This window comes from Gorilla gorilla, chromosome 19 (genome assembly GCF_029281585.2).
Source record: "Gorilla gorilla gorilla isolate KB3781 chromosome 19, NHGRI_mGorGor1-v2.1_pri, whole genome shotgun sequence".
In the NCBI taxonomy this organism is placed as follows: Eukaryota; Metazoa; Chordata; class Mammalia; order Primates; family Hominidae; genus Gorilla; species Gorilla gorilla.
This window is the reverse complement of record NC_073243.2, coordinates 54,355,127-54,375,184: the sequence shown is the minus strand read 5'-3', so window position 1 is coordinate 54,375,184 and position 20,058 is coordinate 54,355,127. Positions and strand designations below refer to the sequence as shown.

Genomic DNA, 20,058 nt, shown 5'->3' with positions numbered 1-20,058 from the left:
GTGGGGGAAATATAGAGTTAGGTGCCTCTGAGCCTCTGGTCACAACATTTTTGTCAGCTAATCAATACATAACCTTGTTTTGTGTGTGTTTCTGTTTAAAGACATCTTATTTAATATACATTGTTGATTCATCAACATTGAACTCATGGCTAATAACAGTACTATGACGCATGCCTGAATAGAGCTTATTTAACACACATATTTTCTCCATGAGGCACAGCCTCCTTCTGCTTAGGAACACCAGACAGCACTCCAGCACTCTGCTTGGGGGGCATTCGAAACAGCAAAATCACTCGTAAAAGGCAAAAAATTGCAAAAAAAAAAAAAAAGTAATAACCAGCATGGCACTAAATAGACCATGAAAAGACATGTGTGTGCAGTATGAAAACTGAGACAGGAAGGCAGAGTGTCAGCTTGTTCCACCTCAGCTGGGAATGTGCATCAGGCAACTCAAGGTTTTCACCACGGCATGTGTCTGTGAATGTCCGCAAAACATTGTGAGTATTGATTTGGGGGGTTACAAATAATTCCTAGCAAGTAGGTGAATTCACAAATAAGGAAGCTGTGAGTAATGAGGGTTGATTTTACCTACCTAGTGTCTCAAATCCTGAGCCGTATGAGATTCCGTGGCATAATTATGTTTGCTTCTTGTTGGCAACCTTATTAGGCATTTCTAGGTTTCTGCTTTCTCATCTTTACCAGTTCAGTTATGGCTTGATTCATTTCTCTTTTTCCAAAGATTTGTTGACATCTCTTATTTGCTGTTGCCTCTTCCCATTTGTTTTGTCTTGTGGTTCTATATCTTTGCATAATTTTTGTGGAGTTTCCTGAGAGAGTGGAGATAAATGTATATGCTCAATTGGTCTTGTCTTAACCAGAATTCTATTTAATACACAATACCTTTAGTGAGCCGTTATGCATGTAATAGGTGTTTACTAAGTATTGGTTGAATAAATTCAAGAAATGCTTGCTATTTTTGTGCTAGCATTTAGCTTTTCTCTATAGTATGTTATAATGGAATTTTATTTTATTTTATTTATTTTTTGAGACAGAGTTTCACTCTTGTTGCCAGGTTGGAGTACAATGGCATGATCTTGGCTCACTGCAACCTCTGCCTCCCGGGTTCAAGTGATTCTCCTGCCTCAGCCTCCCGAGTAGCTGGGATTACAGGTGCCTGCCACCATGCCTGACTAATTTTTTTGTATTTTTAGTAGAGACGGGGTTTTGCCATGTTGGTCAGGCTGGTCTCGAACTCCTGACATCAGGTGATCCGCCTGCCTCAGCCTCCCAAAGTGCTGGGATTACAGGCGTGAGCCACCACCCCTGGCTGGAATTTTAAATATCTCATAATTATAATCTGCTAGGTAAAAGACTAGCTCTCTTTCTCCCCCTTATTCCTCCTACTTAGTGGAACATTGCCTAAGGAAGATGGGGAATGGGTTAAAAATTAAAATGTGGGGCTGGAAAGCATAGCTTGTTTTAAAACTTAGTTTTCTTTCCTTTTGCATCATAATCTCTTCCCCGGTCTATTTATTTCTCGTGGTTTTGTCAGTCCATTACAAAAGGTTGCAAAATTGTGGTACTAGAAGGGATCCTAGAAATAATCTAATTTGAACCTTTGATTGCTAGGAAACTGAGAGTCAGGCTGCCTTGGTTCAAGTCTTGGCTCCACCACCCATGTAGGACATGTTGCTTACTGTTTTGACCTCAGTTTCCTTGCCTATAAAGTGGGAATAAAAATACTCCTGATGTTATAGGATTGTTGTGAAGATTAAAAGAGATAATTAATGTGAAGTTCTTAGTACTATGCCTGACACACAGTAAGAGCTCCACAAATTATTAATGATGATTATTACTAGCGGCTAAACTGAAGCTCTGGTTTCTCAGTTCAGTGTGTTTTCCTTTAGACGTAAATAAGAATTTGTAAGCCTCTTTTTGGAGTCAGCTACCATTATTTTCTTTCCTTCATCTCCTTCATTGTCTAAAGACAGTTAACATGATTGCGTATTTCTCATTTCAAGCTAAAGATACTCTCACTGTTTCAGCTATTACCACATTTGTAAGGACTTCCTGAAGAGAAAATTTAAAAGTTAGTCACTTCTTTTAGTTGTTTCTGGTCTTTCAGATGATCCTTTTTTTTTTGCAGAGTTGAGTGTTTTTGTTTTTGCTTTTGTTTTTAGTTAACAATAATGTAATCCATTTCCCAGCATAAGTGGGTAAGTGCCACTTTGACTTGGGCTGGGCTTAAAAGCACAAGAAAAGCTCTCTGACAATCAGAGTGGAAACACTCCCACATCTTAGTGTGGATAAATTAAAGTCCAGATTGTTCTTCCTGTCCTGACTTGTGCTGTGGGAGGTGGAGTTGCCTTTGATGCAAATCCTTTGAGCCAGCAGAACATCTGTGGAACATCCCCTGATACATGAAGGTGAGTGCTAACTCATTTAGAAGAGTGATAGTTTGATCATCTTTTTCTACTCTATAAAAGTCTTTTTCTGTTTTCTTCAGTGAAATTATGGGTCAGACCCACCACGTGAATTTCTCCTTGAACTGGTTGTTGATAGTTAAGGGAATCTAATCTTTTGGCAGGCAATATTTTAAAATGCTGAGATCAGAATGGAGAATCATGAGTGTTAGAGGTGAAGGATTGGGGAAAATATCTGAAATAATGGATTTATCTTTCAGGAAACTCTAGGCTAGAGAAAATTAGACCTAGAGGATTCAGAGGAAAATCCTTGTGTGTACTGGTATTTCATGGCAGGAGAGCTGAGAGACAGTAAATCACTAATAGCTACCACATGATTTTAGTGGAAAGAGTCCAGGTTTGGAATAAGACAGTCGTGAGTTTGAATCTCATTTATGCTGCTTACAAACTATTATTTTTGGACCATTTACATGATATCTCTTGGCCTCAGATTCCATATCTGTAAACTAGAGATGAGTAATACAAACCCTACACGGATTTTTAGAAGTACAGGATGTAATTTGTATAGTGTAGTTAGCACTTTGCAGGCTGTCACTGTTCCAACATGATAGTGCTTTTGCCAGTCTCACTACTGGCTGTCTCAGAATGTTCTTTAAATGAAGGCAGCCCACAACCCAAATGGATTTATAGACTTTGAAACTGGAGGTAGGCATCCGACAGCTCGTAATCTCATCTTGGGCAATGTATATATGATCAATATCCTCATCCAAAAAGTAAGGATGTCATTATTTTATTAGGCTGAAATTGCCAATATTTAACTGTTTTTGACTTAATAAAAATAGCAATTTCATTTGATTTAACCTAAAACATAATATAGAAATAAAATTTAAAATATGCAGGCCGGGCAAAGTGGCTCACACCTGTAATCCCACCACTTTGGGAGGTTGAGGCAGGTGGATCACCTGAGGTCAGAAGTTTGAGACCAGCCTGGCCAACATGGCGAAACTCTGTCTCTACTAAAAATACAAAAATTACCTGGGCCTGTTGGCAGGCACCTGTAGTCCCAGCTACTTGGGAGGCTGAGGCAGGAGAATCACTTGAACCCGCGAGGCAGAGGTTGCAGTGAACCGAGACTGCACCACTGCACTCCAGTCTGGGTGACAGAGTGAGACTCCGTCTCCAGGAAAAAAAAAAAAAAAAAGAAATAAAATATAAAATATGCAACTATAAATATAAAATATATAAATAGAAAATACAAAAATATCTGTCTCATTTACCTGAAGGGTGACAAGAATCTAAGGAGATGGTATACATGAAAGTGCTTGTAAATCTAAGGCCATTATTATTGCGACTATTATCATTACTGCAAGCTCCAAATAAACATTTAAAAGAGACTGAGAACAGGGCACCCTTCTACTTGATCAGTGAAAGTAAAACTATAAACCAAGTCCTGTGGGTCTTGAGGAATTCTGAGGCACTGAGAGAGGCTGAGCAGTGCATCGCTTGGCTACCTCCCTCTCAGTGTTATGAGTCTACAGGTGCTTGAACTTATGGCCGTAGTGCTGGCCCTAGAAGTTACTCCCTCTTCTTTGCCATTTTTTATTTTTTTATTTGAGACAGTCCCCCTCTGCTGCCCAGGCTGGAGTGCAGTGGTGTGATCATAGCTCATTGCAGCTTCAAACTCCTGGGCCCAAGCGATTGTCCCACCTCAACCTCCCGTGTAGCTAGGACTACAGGTGTGCACCATGACACTCAGATAATTTAAAATATATATATATTTTTTTAGAGACAGAGTCTTGCTATGTTGCCCAGACTAGTCTTGAACTCCTGGTTTGCCATTCTTTAAAAACCCAGTTCTATACTGCAGGAGATAGTGTTTGGCACAGAATGAGAATCAACAAATAGTAGCTGAGTGAATGTATGAATGAATGAACCAAAGGAAGGCAAGCCCTGGGAAAATCACGTAGTGGTACATTCTTGTACAAGTGAAATGAGATGAAGCTCAGCATCCAGGACACAGCCTTGAGTGGGAGCTGAATGGCCAAAGAGCACCCTGTGAAGTATCCATTTGATGGGGGATTGCGTGGGAGTAAAACAGCCACACTCTATTTCCTTTGCTTTGGTCCTGTGAGACAGGATATGGGGAGGCAGGGATAATTTAACATGCTGAAATGTGTAGCATTTCCCAGCAGAGGCAGTAGCTTCCGTCTTTGCTTTCTTCTCGCTGTGTTCCCAGCCACTGCTGGTAGCCAGTAATAAGTGCTTAGATTTGTTTGCAGTTGTTCTACTCCAAACAGTAGCTGCTACTAGGTTTACATCTCTTTTGTTGTTGGTTTTGTTGTTGTTTGTTTGTTTGTTTTAAGATGGAGCCTTGGTCTGTAACCCAGGCTGGGGTGCAGTGGCACAACCTCTGCTCACTGTAACCTCTGCCTCTTGAGTTCAAGCAATTCTCCTGCCTTAGCCTCCTGAGTAGCTGGGATTACAAGTGTGGGCTACCTTGCCCAGCTAATTTTTGTATTTTTCGTTCAGATGGGGTTTTGCCATACTGGCCAGGCTGGTCTCAAACTTCTGACCTCAAGTGATCTGCCTGCCTTGGCCTCCCAAAGTGCTGGGATTACAGGCATGAGCCACCACGCCTGGCCAACATCTTTAAACATAGGACACCACTAGTTACTTAAGTGGCATCACTGTATATTCTAAGAGCCTTTTAGTTCAATATGGCATATTTGCAGTGTTGTTGGAAGATTTTATAGAGCTCTGCTAAATGCTGTACTCAAATGAGATCCCACCAATGTGAGATTGTTTCTAGGAAATGACCCCTTTTTGAAGACCAGTTATTCAAAACTGCTGCATTTCAAAGTTAAGGCTGATGACCCAGGGATGCAGGAAATGATTGATGGCTCTCCTCAAGAGCACAGCAGAATCTTTGGGAATTTCTTATGGCCCAGATTTGAGGAGGCTGGTTCACCTCATTTAAGTCTTCAAGAGAGTGATATATTGAAACCAATAAGAAATAGTCTTTCTAATGCCTGGAAGGCTCATATTCTTTGTTCAGGGCCTTCTTCCGTTAAATTAGTAATCAGAGAGGGCATCAGAGAATCAGAGCAATCAGAAAGGGAGATTCGGGGTTTTGAAGTGTCTTTCATCAGGTTCGTGGTGAGGTCTTGTGGCTGCCCTGTCAGAGTCTTTCGCTCCAGGGACAGGAAATTTCATAATTTCCTTTCGTAGATAGTACTGGATAAAAACTGCCAACTTCTGTCTTTTTTAACCATCAATATTTTACATTCTAAGGTGACCTCTCCTTTCTTTCCTCAAAGCCTTCTGTTTAGGTTACAATTAGTTGAGTACATTCCTGCAACTAAATGATAATGAAGGTTTTCCAAATCCAACTCTTTGAGATTATACACAGGTTTCTTTGGCTGGAGTCCTGAATGAACTCAAGCTTATCAACTGCACATCTACCCACCACAGATAACCAGGATCACCTTGAACTCTCTACTGGACTTATTTCTAAGCCCCTGGGAGGCATCTCACCTTTTTGCATTTTTTTTTTTTTTGAGACAGGGTCTCACTTTGTTGCCCAGGCTGAAGTGCAGTCATGAGATCACATTTCACTGCAGCCTCAACCTCCCAGGCTCAAGCCAGCCTCCCATCTTAGCCTCCCAAATAGCTGAGACTACAGGCACATGCCACCATACCCGGCTGATTTTATTGTGTGTTTTGTAGAGATGGGGTATCACCATGTTGCTCAGGCTGGTCTTGAACTCCTGAGCTCAAGTGATCTGCCCACCTCAGCCTCCCAAAGTCTTGGGATTACATGTTGTGAGCCACTGCGCCCAGCCTTTGTTCACATTTTTTACCAGCAAGCAGTCCTTTTTGTGGTGAGAGGAGAATGTGGGAAAGGCTGTGGAGGACAAGCAAGTATTAGAATGAGAGATTTCATCCTAATGGCAAGGCTTGTTGACTTCCCACAGTCATTAGCTCATTTCTCTTTTTAGATGCTCTTTGCGCTCATTTCACTATTGTAACTATACTTACTATGTGATATATGAGACTACTGTCCAGGCTTCTGTCTCTGCAAGTGGACCAGTGGTTCTTAACCCATTTCTGTTCAAACCTACTGCAGAAATATGACATGAGAGTCCTCAGTAACAACAGTTCACTCTGAAATTGGTAGTTTCCAAAAATATTCCTGCTATCCTCTCCATCCTTTTCTCCCTTCCCTTTGTTAAAAATCACTGAACTAGAATATGAGCTCTTTGAGGTCAGAGATGTGCTCTTCTTTGATTCCAACCACCTAACACATGGCTGGGACAGTGCTGAACACATAGAAGAATACCTGAGGTCACCAATTTGTTTGTGAGAGGGCCAGGACCACAACTCAGGCAGTCTCAATTTCTAGAATGCTACACTTTTCAACTACTGTAACTTTTCCAGTTTTGTCTCTGGGATGATTTAGTACTGCTGATTTTTTTCTAAGGTTTTTTTTTAAATTTCACAAATAATAGCTGAGTATTTTTATTGTAAAGGAGTCAAGCAATAATTACCATTAACTTAAAAATATTTTAATATTTTATTCAACATTTAATATTGATAGGATTTTAAATGCAAAACCACTTGTCAGAATAGCAATTTTAGTTTTAGCATCTATTATTATTCATTGATTCACTTATTAAGACTGCCAGCATCTTGGCTTTCATAGCCTTCCTTTTTAATGTGCTTTTAGGACTTGTAAATAATGTGAGCTAGGACTAAAGGCGTGTCTTCTTCTTAACAGATGGAGAAGATTAAGACAACATTCTGAATAATTAGACACAAAAAGAATGTTCTTAGTGTTATAGTTATTTTTAAAGACACCTTTTTTCTTCATTGAAAAATTGAAATGTTTCCCTTTGAGTTATATACCCATTTAAATCAAACTGGCTATCTTTATTATCTTAGGCATTTGCAATTCGCTAACGATTTCAGTTGGTTCATATGTGAGAAAATGTTATCCCTCTAATTTTCTCCAGAAATCCTGCATGCACATTTTTCTAAAGTAACTTATTTTGTAAAGAACCCTTTTCTTTTTTTTCTATAATGATCTGGCAGATGAAAATGTAACATCATTTATTTCTTCCTGAAATGAATTACTGGTTTTACATTTGCTTTATTCTTAGACTATCCCACCATCTCATCTTAGATGAGATGAAGAGCCAGCATTCTTTTTGTTCCAATAAACAAGTAAATGCCACAAACAGTATTGTCTACCAGGTACCAGGCACTGCCTTAGATACCAAGGCTTCAAAGAGGAAGAAGAGAGGTTCCACTGTTAAGAAGGTCCCTGTATGTAGGGAAGCCATCAGGTAAATTGCTGACCACCATTCTTGTGGCAGATGCTCTAGGACACATGATATAGTGGGGCGTGGGGCACAAAGGAGGGACCAACTGGCAACTCCATGCGGGAATTCAGAGAGGGCGTCTTAGGGAAGGAGAGCCTTGAAATGAGTCTGGAAAGGTGATTAATTTGTCAGAAATAAGGGGAAAGGAGCACTGTGGGCACGCATAGAGCATGGAGATGTGAGATAGCGTGGTGCTTGGCAAAACTGTGAGTTGTTCCATTTGGCTGGAGGTCCTAGGCACTGAGGCAAGGGCCAGAGGATGGCCTCGGAGCTGCACATACTCATTTTTTTTTCTGGAGCATATTCTTGGTAGTTGGTATACTTTTTATAAGACATAGCGGAGTAGACTATGGACGAAAGGAAAACGTGTTGTAATTGCAAATCTTTAAAATGTTGACTGGGGTTGATGGAGTAATTATGAAGGATCTAGGTGATGATAGTAAACAAAATAAAAAAAAAATAGGATCCTTCCTCCTTCCAAAATCCCCAGAATCTATTTGCCATTGGAAATAGAGCTTTTGAAAAGAGATACGAAGCAAACCAACTCTTGACTGATGTCATTTTCAGCTCTCTCCCCAGCCTTCGTGTGTTAACCTGGGGATGATGTGGACCTGGGCACTGTGGATGTTCCCTTCACTCTGCAAATTCAGCCTGGCAGGTAGGTTGACCTGGGCCCTTTTACAGATCATGTGATTATTATTGCCTTCTTTGGACAAGAGTTGTTAACTTTAAAGCGACACCTGGACTATGGCCATCCACAGATAGAAAAGGGGACTTGTGAACACCCTGAATTTGTGTGTGTGTCTGTGTGTGCACACATGCATGCAATTTCACATATACTCATGCATGTGCAAATGTGGCAAGATGGCTTACCATATTTCCAAAGGGAGATACAACCCCAAAAATGCTGAGATCTACTGTTTTAGAATATAGTAGTCTCCCCTTATCTGTGGGGGAATATGTTCCAAGATCCTCAGTGGATGCCTGAAACTGTGGATAGTACCAAACCCTATATATAGTATATTTTTTCCTTCACATATATACCTATGATGAAGTTTAGGTATGTTTAGGCATGAAGAGATTAAAACAATAACTAATAATAAAATGGAGCCATTATTAACAATTTACTATAATAAAAGTTAGGTGAGGTCAGGCACAGTGGCTCATGCCTGTAATCCCAGCACTTTGGGAGGCTGAGGCAGGCAGATTTTTTGAGGTCAGGAGTTTGAAAGCGGCCTGGCCAACATGGTAAAACCCCCTCTCTACTAAAAATACAAAAATTAACCAAGTGTGGTGGCTCACGCTTGTAATCCCAGCTACTTGGGAGGCTGAGGTGGGAAGATCACTTGAACCTGGGAGGCGGAGGTTGCAGTGAGCTGAGATTGTGCCACGGCACTCCAGACTGGGCCAGAGCAAGACCTTGTCTCAAAAAGAAAAAAAGTTATGTGAATGTGGTCTCTCTCTCTCTAAATATCTCATTGTACTGCACTCACCCATTTTCAGATGGCGTTGATCACTAGTAACTGAAACCACAGAAAGTAAAACCATAGATAAGAGGGAACTACTATAATAGGAAGTGCTTATCTCCATAGTTTTTGTGTTGTTGTTATGGCTTCATATAATACACATACATAAATACAAAAATAAGCAGTTTTCATACTATTTGTCATAAAGGGAAATAATGAAACAACATTTCTATAGTATTCCAACTCAAGACTACAGGCCTGATATCCATACAATAGCTTGTAGATCTAAGATCCATTTGTTTGATTATATCTTATGTTTAAAACAATATTAAGAGCAGAGACACTGGTCTGGTAGTGGGAAGGTGGGGAAGGAGTCATGTAGCGTATTCGTGTGCTTGGGCTGCCATAACAAAATACCTCAGACTGGGTGGCTTAAGCAACAGAAATTTATTTTCTCACAGTTCTGGAGGTGTCAAGGTGGCAGCAGGGCTGGTTTGCAGGTGGCCTTCCTTTTGCTGCCTCTTCACATGGTCATCCCTCTGTGCCCACACAACCCTGGTGTCTCTCCTCCTCCTAAGGATGCCAGTTAGATTGGATTAGGGCCCATCATAATGGACCCATTTTAACTTAATTACCTCTTCAAGTGCTCTATCTCCAAATATAATCACATTTTGAGGTACTAGGGATTAGGACTTCATTATATGAATTTTGGAGAGACATAATTTAGCCTATAACATGTACTAATTGGGGTCACCAAGAGGGCAGTCATGACCCAGAGATAATGAGAATGCCTTCAGACTTCTGGCATGGCCTGCCTTAGCCCCTTGGGGTTACACCTGTGGCACTCAGGAGCTTGATAGACCAGGGGTCCCCAACCCCCAGGCTGCAGACCATGTTAGGAACTGGGCCACACAGCAGGAGATGAGCTGCTGGTGAGCCAGAGTTACTGCCTGAGCTCCGCCTCCTGTCAAATCAGCAGCGGCATGAGATTCTCATGGGAGCACGAACCCTATTGTGAACTGTGCATGCGAGGGATCTATTAATAGGTTGTGTGCTCCTTATGATAATCTAATGCCTGATGATCTGAGGTGAAACAGTTTCATCCCGAAACCATCCGTCCCCCAGGTCCATGGAAAAATTATCTTCCACAAAACTGGTCCCTGGTGCCAAAATGTAGGGGACTGCTGTGTTAGAAAATAGATGATACAGGCAGGCAGGACTATTGCTCTCCCTCTCATCAGCAATTGCTCCCAGTTATCTAATCTAAACTTCTAATTACAGACACTGTGGCTCCTATCAAGTCACCCTTTCCCTCAACTTGTCTTTTTCTGTCTTCTATCTCTGTTTTCCACTCTTTCTATGCTGTACATATACCAGCTCCTACAAAACTGGCTCCAATATCCACCATTCTTTTCATCCAGAATATCCTTCCCTTGGTCCTGCTCAGCCTTGCTCTTCTTCTATGTCAAGATATTTTTCAAAACACTGACTTTGCAACAGCACCAAAGTGATATGAGTATAGAGGGAAGGAGGGAGATGGAGAACATCTCTATAATTTTGGAAAATGTTCCTCTTGCATATGGGAAATTCTCTGATAAGCAAGAACATTCTCCCAATTTTTCTTAGAGGAAAGTGATGAATGTTTTTCCCCTTATTTCTAGAAATAGGGGAATATTGCTATGGTTCATATTTTGAGGGTATAGGGAAAGACAGATAGGAGTGACCAGCAAGCCTAACCTTCAGTTGTTTGTGTTTATAAAATAAAAATTCTATTTTGACTAATTTTAGATTTATAGAAAAACTGTGAAAATAGCATAGAGAGTTCCTTTCTACCCTCATCCAGTTTATCCATTGTTACTATCTTATAATAAAATAAATTTGCCAAAACTAAGAAACTGATTTTGGCACATTACTATTGACTAAATTCCAAATTTTATTTGGATTTCACTAGTTTTTTCCATGAATGACTTCTTTCTACTTTATTTTTAATTTTTTTTTCTGAGACAGAGTCTCGCTCTGTTGCCCTGGCTGGAGTGGAGTTCAGTGGTGCAATCTCAGCTCACTGCAACCTCTGCCTCCTGGGTTCAAGCAATTCTCCTGCCTCAGCTTCCTGAGTAGATAGGATTATAGGCGTGTGCCACCATGCCTGGCTAATTTTTGTATTTTTAGTAGAGACGGGGTTTCACCATGTTGGCCCGGCTGGTCTCCAACTCCTGAATTCGTGATCTGCCCATCTTGGCCTCCCAAAGTGCTGGGATTACAGGCGTGAGCCACTATGCTCAGCCTGAATGACTTCTTCCTATTCCAGGATCCAATTTAGGGTACCATATTGCGTTGAATTGTCATGTCTCCCTGGTCTCTGCCGGTCTGTTACAGGTTCTTAGTCTTTCCTTACTATTCATGACTGTGGCAGTCTTAAGGAGTACTGACAAGTATTTCTGGGTTTAGGGGGAAAAAGGCAACAGAGGTGAAGTGTTCTTCATTGTGCATCACAATTTTACCCATGTTTGTGACAATCTTCTGAGGGAGAATTGAATAAGACTTAAAATAGGCACACTGATTGCCAACAAAGAGGAAGGCAGGACAACAGATGTGTAGGCTCTGCCAGCCAAGGCAGTTCTAGTACATAGAGCCAAGGTTGTTCAGCTATGTGGAATCACTCCAGATAACTGAAACTGGAAAAGGTAAAGAAAATCTAGAAAGTAGAAGTGAAGTCTAACATTGTTGATTTGGTTCAATTTTATTCCAGTTTCCCTCAACCCCCTAATCTGTGATAAAATGAATCTAAAATCCTCATATGCAAAATTTAAATGTCATGAGGACACAAAACTAGGGAAAGCTATTGTTAAATTCCTCCTCCAAGTCTGAGAATACTGGAGAGAGCAGGCTATTTAGGTATTAGTCAGGGAGAGTTGTTTATGCTGTAATAATAAACAAGCCTAAAATGTTAGTATTTAAAACAGCAAACTACATGTCCATCACAGGTAAGCAGGGGCTCAGGCTGGTGGGGCTCTGCTATCCTCACACACACCATGTTAGCATCCGTTTTCAAGGCGTGCAGTAACAGGAGGAGGAGAGAAAAGAGAGTCATGCGCCAGCACTTGGATGCTTCCTCTCACATGGCAAAGGCCAAGGCAAATCCCATGGCCACCCTATTGATGAGCACTGGAAATATTGCTGAGCATTCATTTTATCTACCACAAATCTCTTCTGTAACACCAATATCAAGAGAGCCTTTGTAAGACTATTGTTCTCTCTTACCATGTGCCAACCAGTAAGGGAAAAACAAATGTAGTCTCATAAGAACAGCCTGGGTTGAGCGGAAAATCATTTTTGGAGCCACTTACTCTTCTCCTGGCGGCTCCAGAAATCATTGACACCTGGTGACACTTAACGGTTCTGAAAAACAGATATTTAACTCTCTTTTTAGCTTATGGCTTCTAATATATGTTAACCAAAGCTTTTGAAGAAGCTTAGGAGAGGTATTTAAGGAAGAACAGGAAAGAGCAGGATTCACTTAGGTTTGACTGGAGTGTATTTAGATCCACGAGGATCTACTCCTCCATTGATATCTTGGTGGCTGGCTTTGGATTCAACCAACGCAAGGGAGAGCAAGAATGAAAAGGAAATACAATAAAATATGACTGCAGGAGGCCGTAATGAAAATAATATAAGACTAAGACTGTTCTAGGGAAACGGGGAAAGGCTTCTTGTTTCCTTGTTCTCTGGCCAAGAATCAACTTTGAAATCCTCCGGCGAGTTAGTGTGACCAGTATGAGCGAAATGGGGGTGGGGCAGCCTACCCCTTTGTGAATATTTGTAAGAAACTTGGCCAGAGACTGAGGATAGATCCACATACATACACACAGACACACACACACACACACACACACACCACACTACACACACACACAAACACCACGCACACTACACACACACCACACATATACATCACACACACCACGCACACACCACAAACATACCACACACCCCACACTACACACACACCGCACATACTGCACATATACATCATACACACCATGCACACATCATAAACATACTACACACACCACACTACACACACACTATAAACACATCACACACACTACACACACTACACATATACCACACAAACACATCACACTCACCACACACACATCATAAACATACCACACACACCACACATATGTCACACATACCACACAAACACATCACACACACCATAAACATACCATACACACCACACACACACAGACCACACACACACACCAACACACTCCAGCGGACACACACTATATACGCATTATAAACACATCACACATACTACACACATACCACACATACACCAAACATACCCTGCACACACTACATACACACCACGTACACATACACACTACACACACACACCATTCACACATATACTATGCACACATACTACACATACCACACACATCACACACATACCCCACACACATTTTACACATGACATACACACCACACACTACACACACCCCCCATACACACACATGCACTGTACACGCACTGCCCTTATCTCTGAGCCATGGAGACAGGGAGTGAGTGGGACAGTGTGTGAGTTATTCCTCCTGGGTGTTGCAAGCTAACCCTTGGTTCACCTCTTGTAGGACTTTGCACTTCCTCCTGACAGTTGGGAGGCATGAGGTTTGTTAACATTCTGCTTGCTGACCCCAAAAGTCCTCAAGGAGGGTTCCAAGCTGCGTGCGCTCTTTGAGAAATGTGTTAATGGTGTAGCTTTCAATCTCTATGTAACGTGCAGTATTATTTGATTCAGATCCAGTTAACTTTGGTCTTTTTAAGCATTTGGATCTGGAGATCACTGGCTTCCTCATGGTTTTCAGCGTGCAAGTAGCAAAGATAGAAAGCCTTTGAACTGCTTGTTGGATGCGTGCTGTGGGTGCCTGGCTCATGTGCAGGACTAGGAGGAAGGCAGCTTCTCTGGAGACAGCGAGAAAAGTTGACACAACAGGAAGCCATCTAGCTCTCCCTCACCCTCATTTGTCATTCTCAGTGGCTCCTTTACCCATGTAGACAATGCTCAGTTCATAGACCAAATACATGAATGTATATACAAACACACACATTTACAACCCTTTTAAAATCCCAAACCTAAACAAAACAAAACAATGAATGCTACCCATTCTGGAACCCCTTTACACCACCTTCTTGTTATAGAGTAATACCTCTGACAGAGTTGAAATATATATAATATTATTCAGATGTGCAGAGAAATGGAACATCCCTATTTTCTATGATCAAACGAGTCATTTTCTAAAGTCCCCTTACCACTGGAAAGTCAGGCAAGGGTGAGAAAGAGGAGGGTAGCACTTAAATTTGTTAACATTGTGTCATTTCTTCTGGTTTAGGATGTCTTTGGCTAGCTCAGTCTCTTTGGGGTTCCTGCCTTGCCCTCTGCTCCTCCTTAAGATTGTGTCTGAATATATGAGCAAGGCTTATGTGACTGCAGACTTGGATGCATGGGAATAAGTCCTTGTGTTGCCCTCTGTCTTCCCTGAACTGTCTGGTGTGGTCTGATCCCCCTCTGCCATCTGCCATGGGACAGCTGGCTTTGCCTGTGCTTTGGGCCACAGCTTATGCTCCAGTTGTTTGTCCATGGTCCTGAAGTTCCTCTGTGAATGGAAGCTGCTTCATCCTCATCCCAGGCCTGGTCCAGTCTCACAGCTGTATCCTTGCCCCCAACTTTGAGGGCACAGGGAAATTTCTGGATCCCTGTGTGCTGCATTCACCTGCATAGAGCTCACATGAGAAGCTGCACCAGGCCACCCTCTGCCAGCACATTGTTAGGACTTCCATGCCACCATAGAGTTGGTGCTTAGTGGAACATGAGGCTTCCCCTAGACTAGTGGTCCCTAGCCTTTTTGGCACCAGGGACCGGTTTCATGGAAGACAATTTTTCCATGGACAGGGGGTGGGGTTGGGAGTTGGGGGATGGTTTCAGGATGAAACCGTTCTACCTCATATCATCCGGCATTAGTTAGATTCTCATAAGGAGTGAGCAACCTAGATCCCTCACAAGCACAGTTCACAGTAGGGTTCAGCTCCTATGAGAATCTAATGCTGCTGCTGTTCTGAGGCAGGGGTAGGGGTGGGGGCGGGGAGCTCAGGCGGTAATGCTCGCTCACCTGCTGCTCACCTCCTGCTGTGTGGCCCAGTTCCTAACAGGCCACGGACCCGTACCTTGCCCAGTGGTTGAGGAATCCTGCTAGACTACAGCCTGGCAACCTCCCCTGGACTTGCTGTACCTGGTGAAATAGGCTACCAGCCAGATGACCTTGGTGCATGGGACCCATCCGCATGTTTGTACCGCTCTATCAAGAACACTGACATCAGAATTCTTTGCTTTACCTTCCTTTCATTCCCTCCCCATCCCTGCCCCCATATTTACTTGTTAGAAGTGATCAGCTTTTTCCTACTTCTTGTCTGGTAGAGACTTCCTTCCTAGGAAGCGCTAGACCTTCCTTTGATATATAAAGGTAATTTAAGAAGTTGCCCTCCTCTCTCAAAAATGCCTGCTTCTTAAGACTATGATCTTGCCAAAGGCTCAACAAAGAAGTTAGTATAAGCCTCAGAGCTGAACATGGCCCTTAGTCTAAAATTGCTCTTAGTTCTTAGTTGTGCATGTGTGTTTGTGTGTGTGTGTGTGTGTGTGTGTGTGTGTGTGTTTAGGATCAACCCCTTGGTCATCTAGTGAAGTCTATGGGCTGATTCTCAAAACAATGTTTGTAAATGTACAAATAAAATAAATAGCATTACAAAGATACCAAAATATACTGAAATGAAATCATCAAAATATTAATGAAATCATCAAAATATTAAAGAAACAAATTTGTGATCTGGTAATATGTGGTCTTCTTTATTAACACATTAAATAAGAAGACCTAATAATTGCCTTAATTTAGGTCTAATATTAATAATTACCTTAATTCAGAAATAGTGATAATAGTATTTCATATTTGTATTAGTCCGTTTTCACGCTGCTGATAAAGACATATGCGAGACTGGGAAGAAAAAGAGGTTTAATTAGACTTACAGTTCCAATGGCTGGGGAGGCCTCAGAATCATGGTGGGAGGCAAAAGGCACTTCCTACATGGCTGCAGCAAGAGAAAATGAGGAAGAAGTAAAAGCGCAAACCCCTAATAAACCCATTAGATCTCGTGGGTTATTTACTTATTTACTATCATGAGAATAGCACAGGAAAAACCAGCTTCCATGATTCAATTACCTCCCCCTGGGTCCTCCCACAACACATGGGAATTCTGGGAGATACAATTCAAGTTAAGATTTGGGTAGGGGCACAACCAAACCATATAAATATTTTAAGGTACCTGCAGCAACGAAAATATAATATGAAAATATTTGTGATTTATAATGGTGACAAAGTCACAGGCAATGATGCTATTACTGTAGTTTGTTGATTACACTTATGACGGAAGGAAATCCTAAATTTCAACAGTAGGTTAGTGACAATTAAAGATGTAAATTTTCCCCATTTAAGTTCATGGACCCCTGAATTCTACCCATGGACCCCTTAAAGGTCTAGGTCCCTGTTCTAGATGGTAGTATCTGGTTTCCCTATGAAAGTGTGGATGCTATGGGGTGGGGAGCTCTCAGGAGCAAGATTTCTAAGATATGAAGATACAGTTGAAGATATTTCATAAATTTCTCTATTGTACAATCTTCTGGAAAAGAAAATTGTTGATACACATGGTTGAAGTGTGGCATGGTTGTATTCTTGCTTATGCCCACATCATCTGTTACCCATGAATTATCCAGAGTGATTCTACCATTTGATGCTTTACTGAGTATATCACAAATACTTTGTATGTATTTCTTGGTGTTTTAAAAATGCTTCCTTCTCAAATGTTACTTTTAAGTAAGAATGTAAAAAGGGATTTCTTAAAAAGCAGAAATCTAGCTCTTGAAAGGGAATAATTAAAGAGATGAAGTTAGATTCTTTCCATTGAACCTGATTGCTAGGTTACACCTAGCAACTAACCAAAAAAATCTAGCTTTTGATCAGCATATTTTCCATTAAAAATGTTCAATGCTGGCAATATTTATTGTGTACTGAAATTTTTGTGTTTGTGTGTGTGTGTGTGTTTAATTTATTTAGCTCTGCCAGCTAAGCCTGAGAACATTTCCTGTGTCTACTACTATAGGAAAAATTTAACCTGCACTTGGAGTCCAGGAAAGGAAACCAGTTATACCCAGTACACAGTTAAGAGAACTTAGTAAGTACAGGAGCTTGTGTTTTATCAGTCAGGGCATGGGGGAGGCAGAGGCTTCTGATTCATTCATGATTCACATCCCATATGAAGCAAAAAGTTTCCTCAATGACAGCTTCTGGGTGATTACTGTGTGCAGCCAGTGGCTTGTGGACGGGATCTGGAGCTGCAGAGGGAGGGGAGGCATAGCCAGTGTTGACCTCCTCCTGGATTCCCCATTGGCTGAGATGAGTCACCAGTTATAAGCACAGTGGAAAAATCTGTTTATTTACTACACCCAACTATACCCTGCCTCTTTCCAGAATGTGTTATAAAACTGTTCATTCTTTCTGGATCCAGATATAGTAAGTAAGGTTGTAAACCCAGAACTAATAGGCAATTGACCATGGTCTGCCACTAATTTGCTGTGTGACCTCTGTCAAACAGTATTCCACAGGACAATGATTCCCCAATTTTTTTCACTACCTCAAGCATCCCCCTTTATTCCAATTCTGTAGAATGAAAATTTTATAATTTTTAATTATAATTCTAGCCAAAAGCTAGATGTTTTAAGTAAATATTTGCAGGTTAAAAAAAAACTTTTTTTTTTGAGACAGAATCTCACTCTGTCACCCAGGCTGGAGTGCAGTGGTGTGATCTCAGCTCACTACAACCTCCATCTCCCAGGTTCAAGCAATTCTCCTGCCTCAGCCTCCCAAGTAGCTGGAATTATGGGTGCACACCACCATACCTGGCCAACTTTTGTATTTTTAGTAGAGACAGGGTTTCACCATGTTGGCCAGGCTGGTCTCAAACTCCGGACTTCAAGTGATCCGCCCACCTCAGCTCCCAAAAGTGCTGGGATTACAGGCATGAGCCACCGTGCCTGTCCTTTTTAACAAAAATTTTTAACATAGCTCATTACTTCCTTCTTGTGAATAATGAATAAGGGGGCCCATGTTGGGAAGCACTGTAAGATGGCCTTTAGTCTTTTTCATTTCAAAACAGTCTGTGATTCCAAATTCTTTGTTTTTAAGCAAAATCTCACATTGCAAGGGACCACTTTATGTTTTCAGTGGAAGAAATGAAAAAAACAAGCAGTATTCTCAGCAGCACTGATATAGCTACGAGAACCTATGTCAGAGAGATGCTTTAAAACAGGAGTCAGCAAATTTTTCTTCTAAAGGGCCAGATGGTAAATATAGTAATATTAAGAAGGAGATCGGTCTCTGTCAGAACTTTTCAACACTACTGTTACAGCACTCATACAGCTATAGGCAATATATAAACCAATGGGTGCGGCTGCTTTCCAATGAAACTTTATCCATGGACACTGAAATGTGAATTTTATATAATTTTCACACGCCCCAAAGTATTTTTGTTCGTTTTACTTATTTTTCAACCATTAACAGCATGTAAATAGTCTTAAGCCTACAGGCTGTGCAAGAGCAAGAGATGTGCTATATTTGACCTACAGGCTGTCGTTTGCTTATCCCTGTTTTAGAAAATAAGCATGATAAAGGCCCAATAACCCATGATCCAAATGACTTTTCTTCCAGATTTGTCAGTTCTAGTCCCAGTGTTGAATATCAGTTGCTAGTAGAATGAGAATCTGGGCACCTTTATAGGTTTACTGCTATTTTTCTGTCTTATAGAGACATTTCCCCTCTTCCTCCACCTTTCCCTTTGGGTTGTTATTATTATCACCAGTTGGACATGGAGAAATAGAAAACGCCTGGGAATCCCCAGGCCTATACCCAGCTCCCCTTGATGGCCTCAGGCCAGCTAGGCTGTCTAGAACTCCTAGGCCACTTGCATTTTTGTGAATTTATCACCAAGAGGATCTCTTCCAAGCAAAGTGGAAGGGTTTCCCTGTGGATGGCCTACCTGGGAGCACTTTTCAGTGGGTCATGGAATAAGCCAAAAAACCTTCTGATGTCCAGAAACAATAGGAAAGAATTTTTCCTGGGGAGTTGGGAATGCCTTCATGGAGATAGTGATTTTCGAACTGAGGCTGAAAGGAGGTCTAGAGGTGTGGAAAAGGAGAGAAAGGTTATTTCTCAAAGGTCACAGCATGAATAAATGCAGAAATATTCAACTACAATTACAGTAATAACAGCTCACATTTATTGACTCTGTGCTGGACATTTTTAAAGTGGCTTATGTGTATTAGCTCATTTCATCCTCATAACCCTATGCTACAGATATATTACTGTCTTCATTTTACAGATGAGAAAACTAAGGCACAGAGACGTTAAAGAACTTGCCCAAGTCACACAGTTAATAGGGGCAAAGCCACGATTCAAACCTGGTCTGATTCTAGAACCTGTGCTTATAACCACGACACATTGCCCTGGAGGCCATTTTTGTACTGTAAAATAACCATCAACCACTCTTGAGGTCCTTTCTAGTTTCAAAATTCCATGATTCTATGTGTCTATGTCTCCCTGTATGTATTCCATGTGTATATGTCTTCCCACACACCAGCAAACACTGGTACCTTGCAAGGTGGGCCTTCTTTTCTGT

General features: G+C 41.3%; 1 protein-coding gene across 1 annotated transcript in view; it reads left to right on the top strand.

Moving 5' to 3' along the window:
• Window positions 1–216: 216 nt before the first annotated feature.
• IL31RA (interleukin 31 receptor A) overlaps window positions 217–20,058 on the top strand; it is a 71,078-nt gene continuing 51,236 nt past the window's right edge. The window contains exons 1-3 of the mRNA XM_031003371.3: window positions 217–497; window positions 8,372–8,462; window positions 17,442–17,559. Coding sequence (XP_030859231.3) covers window positions 435–497; window positions 8,372–8,462; window positions 17,442–17,559 — 272 coding nt within the window. The 5' untranslated portion in view covers window positions 217–434. The remainder of the gene's footprint in view (window positions 498–8,371; window positions 8,463–17,441; window positions 17,560–20,058) is intronic.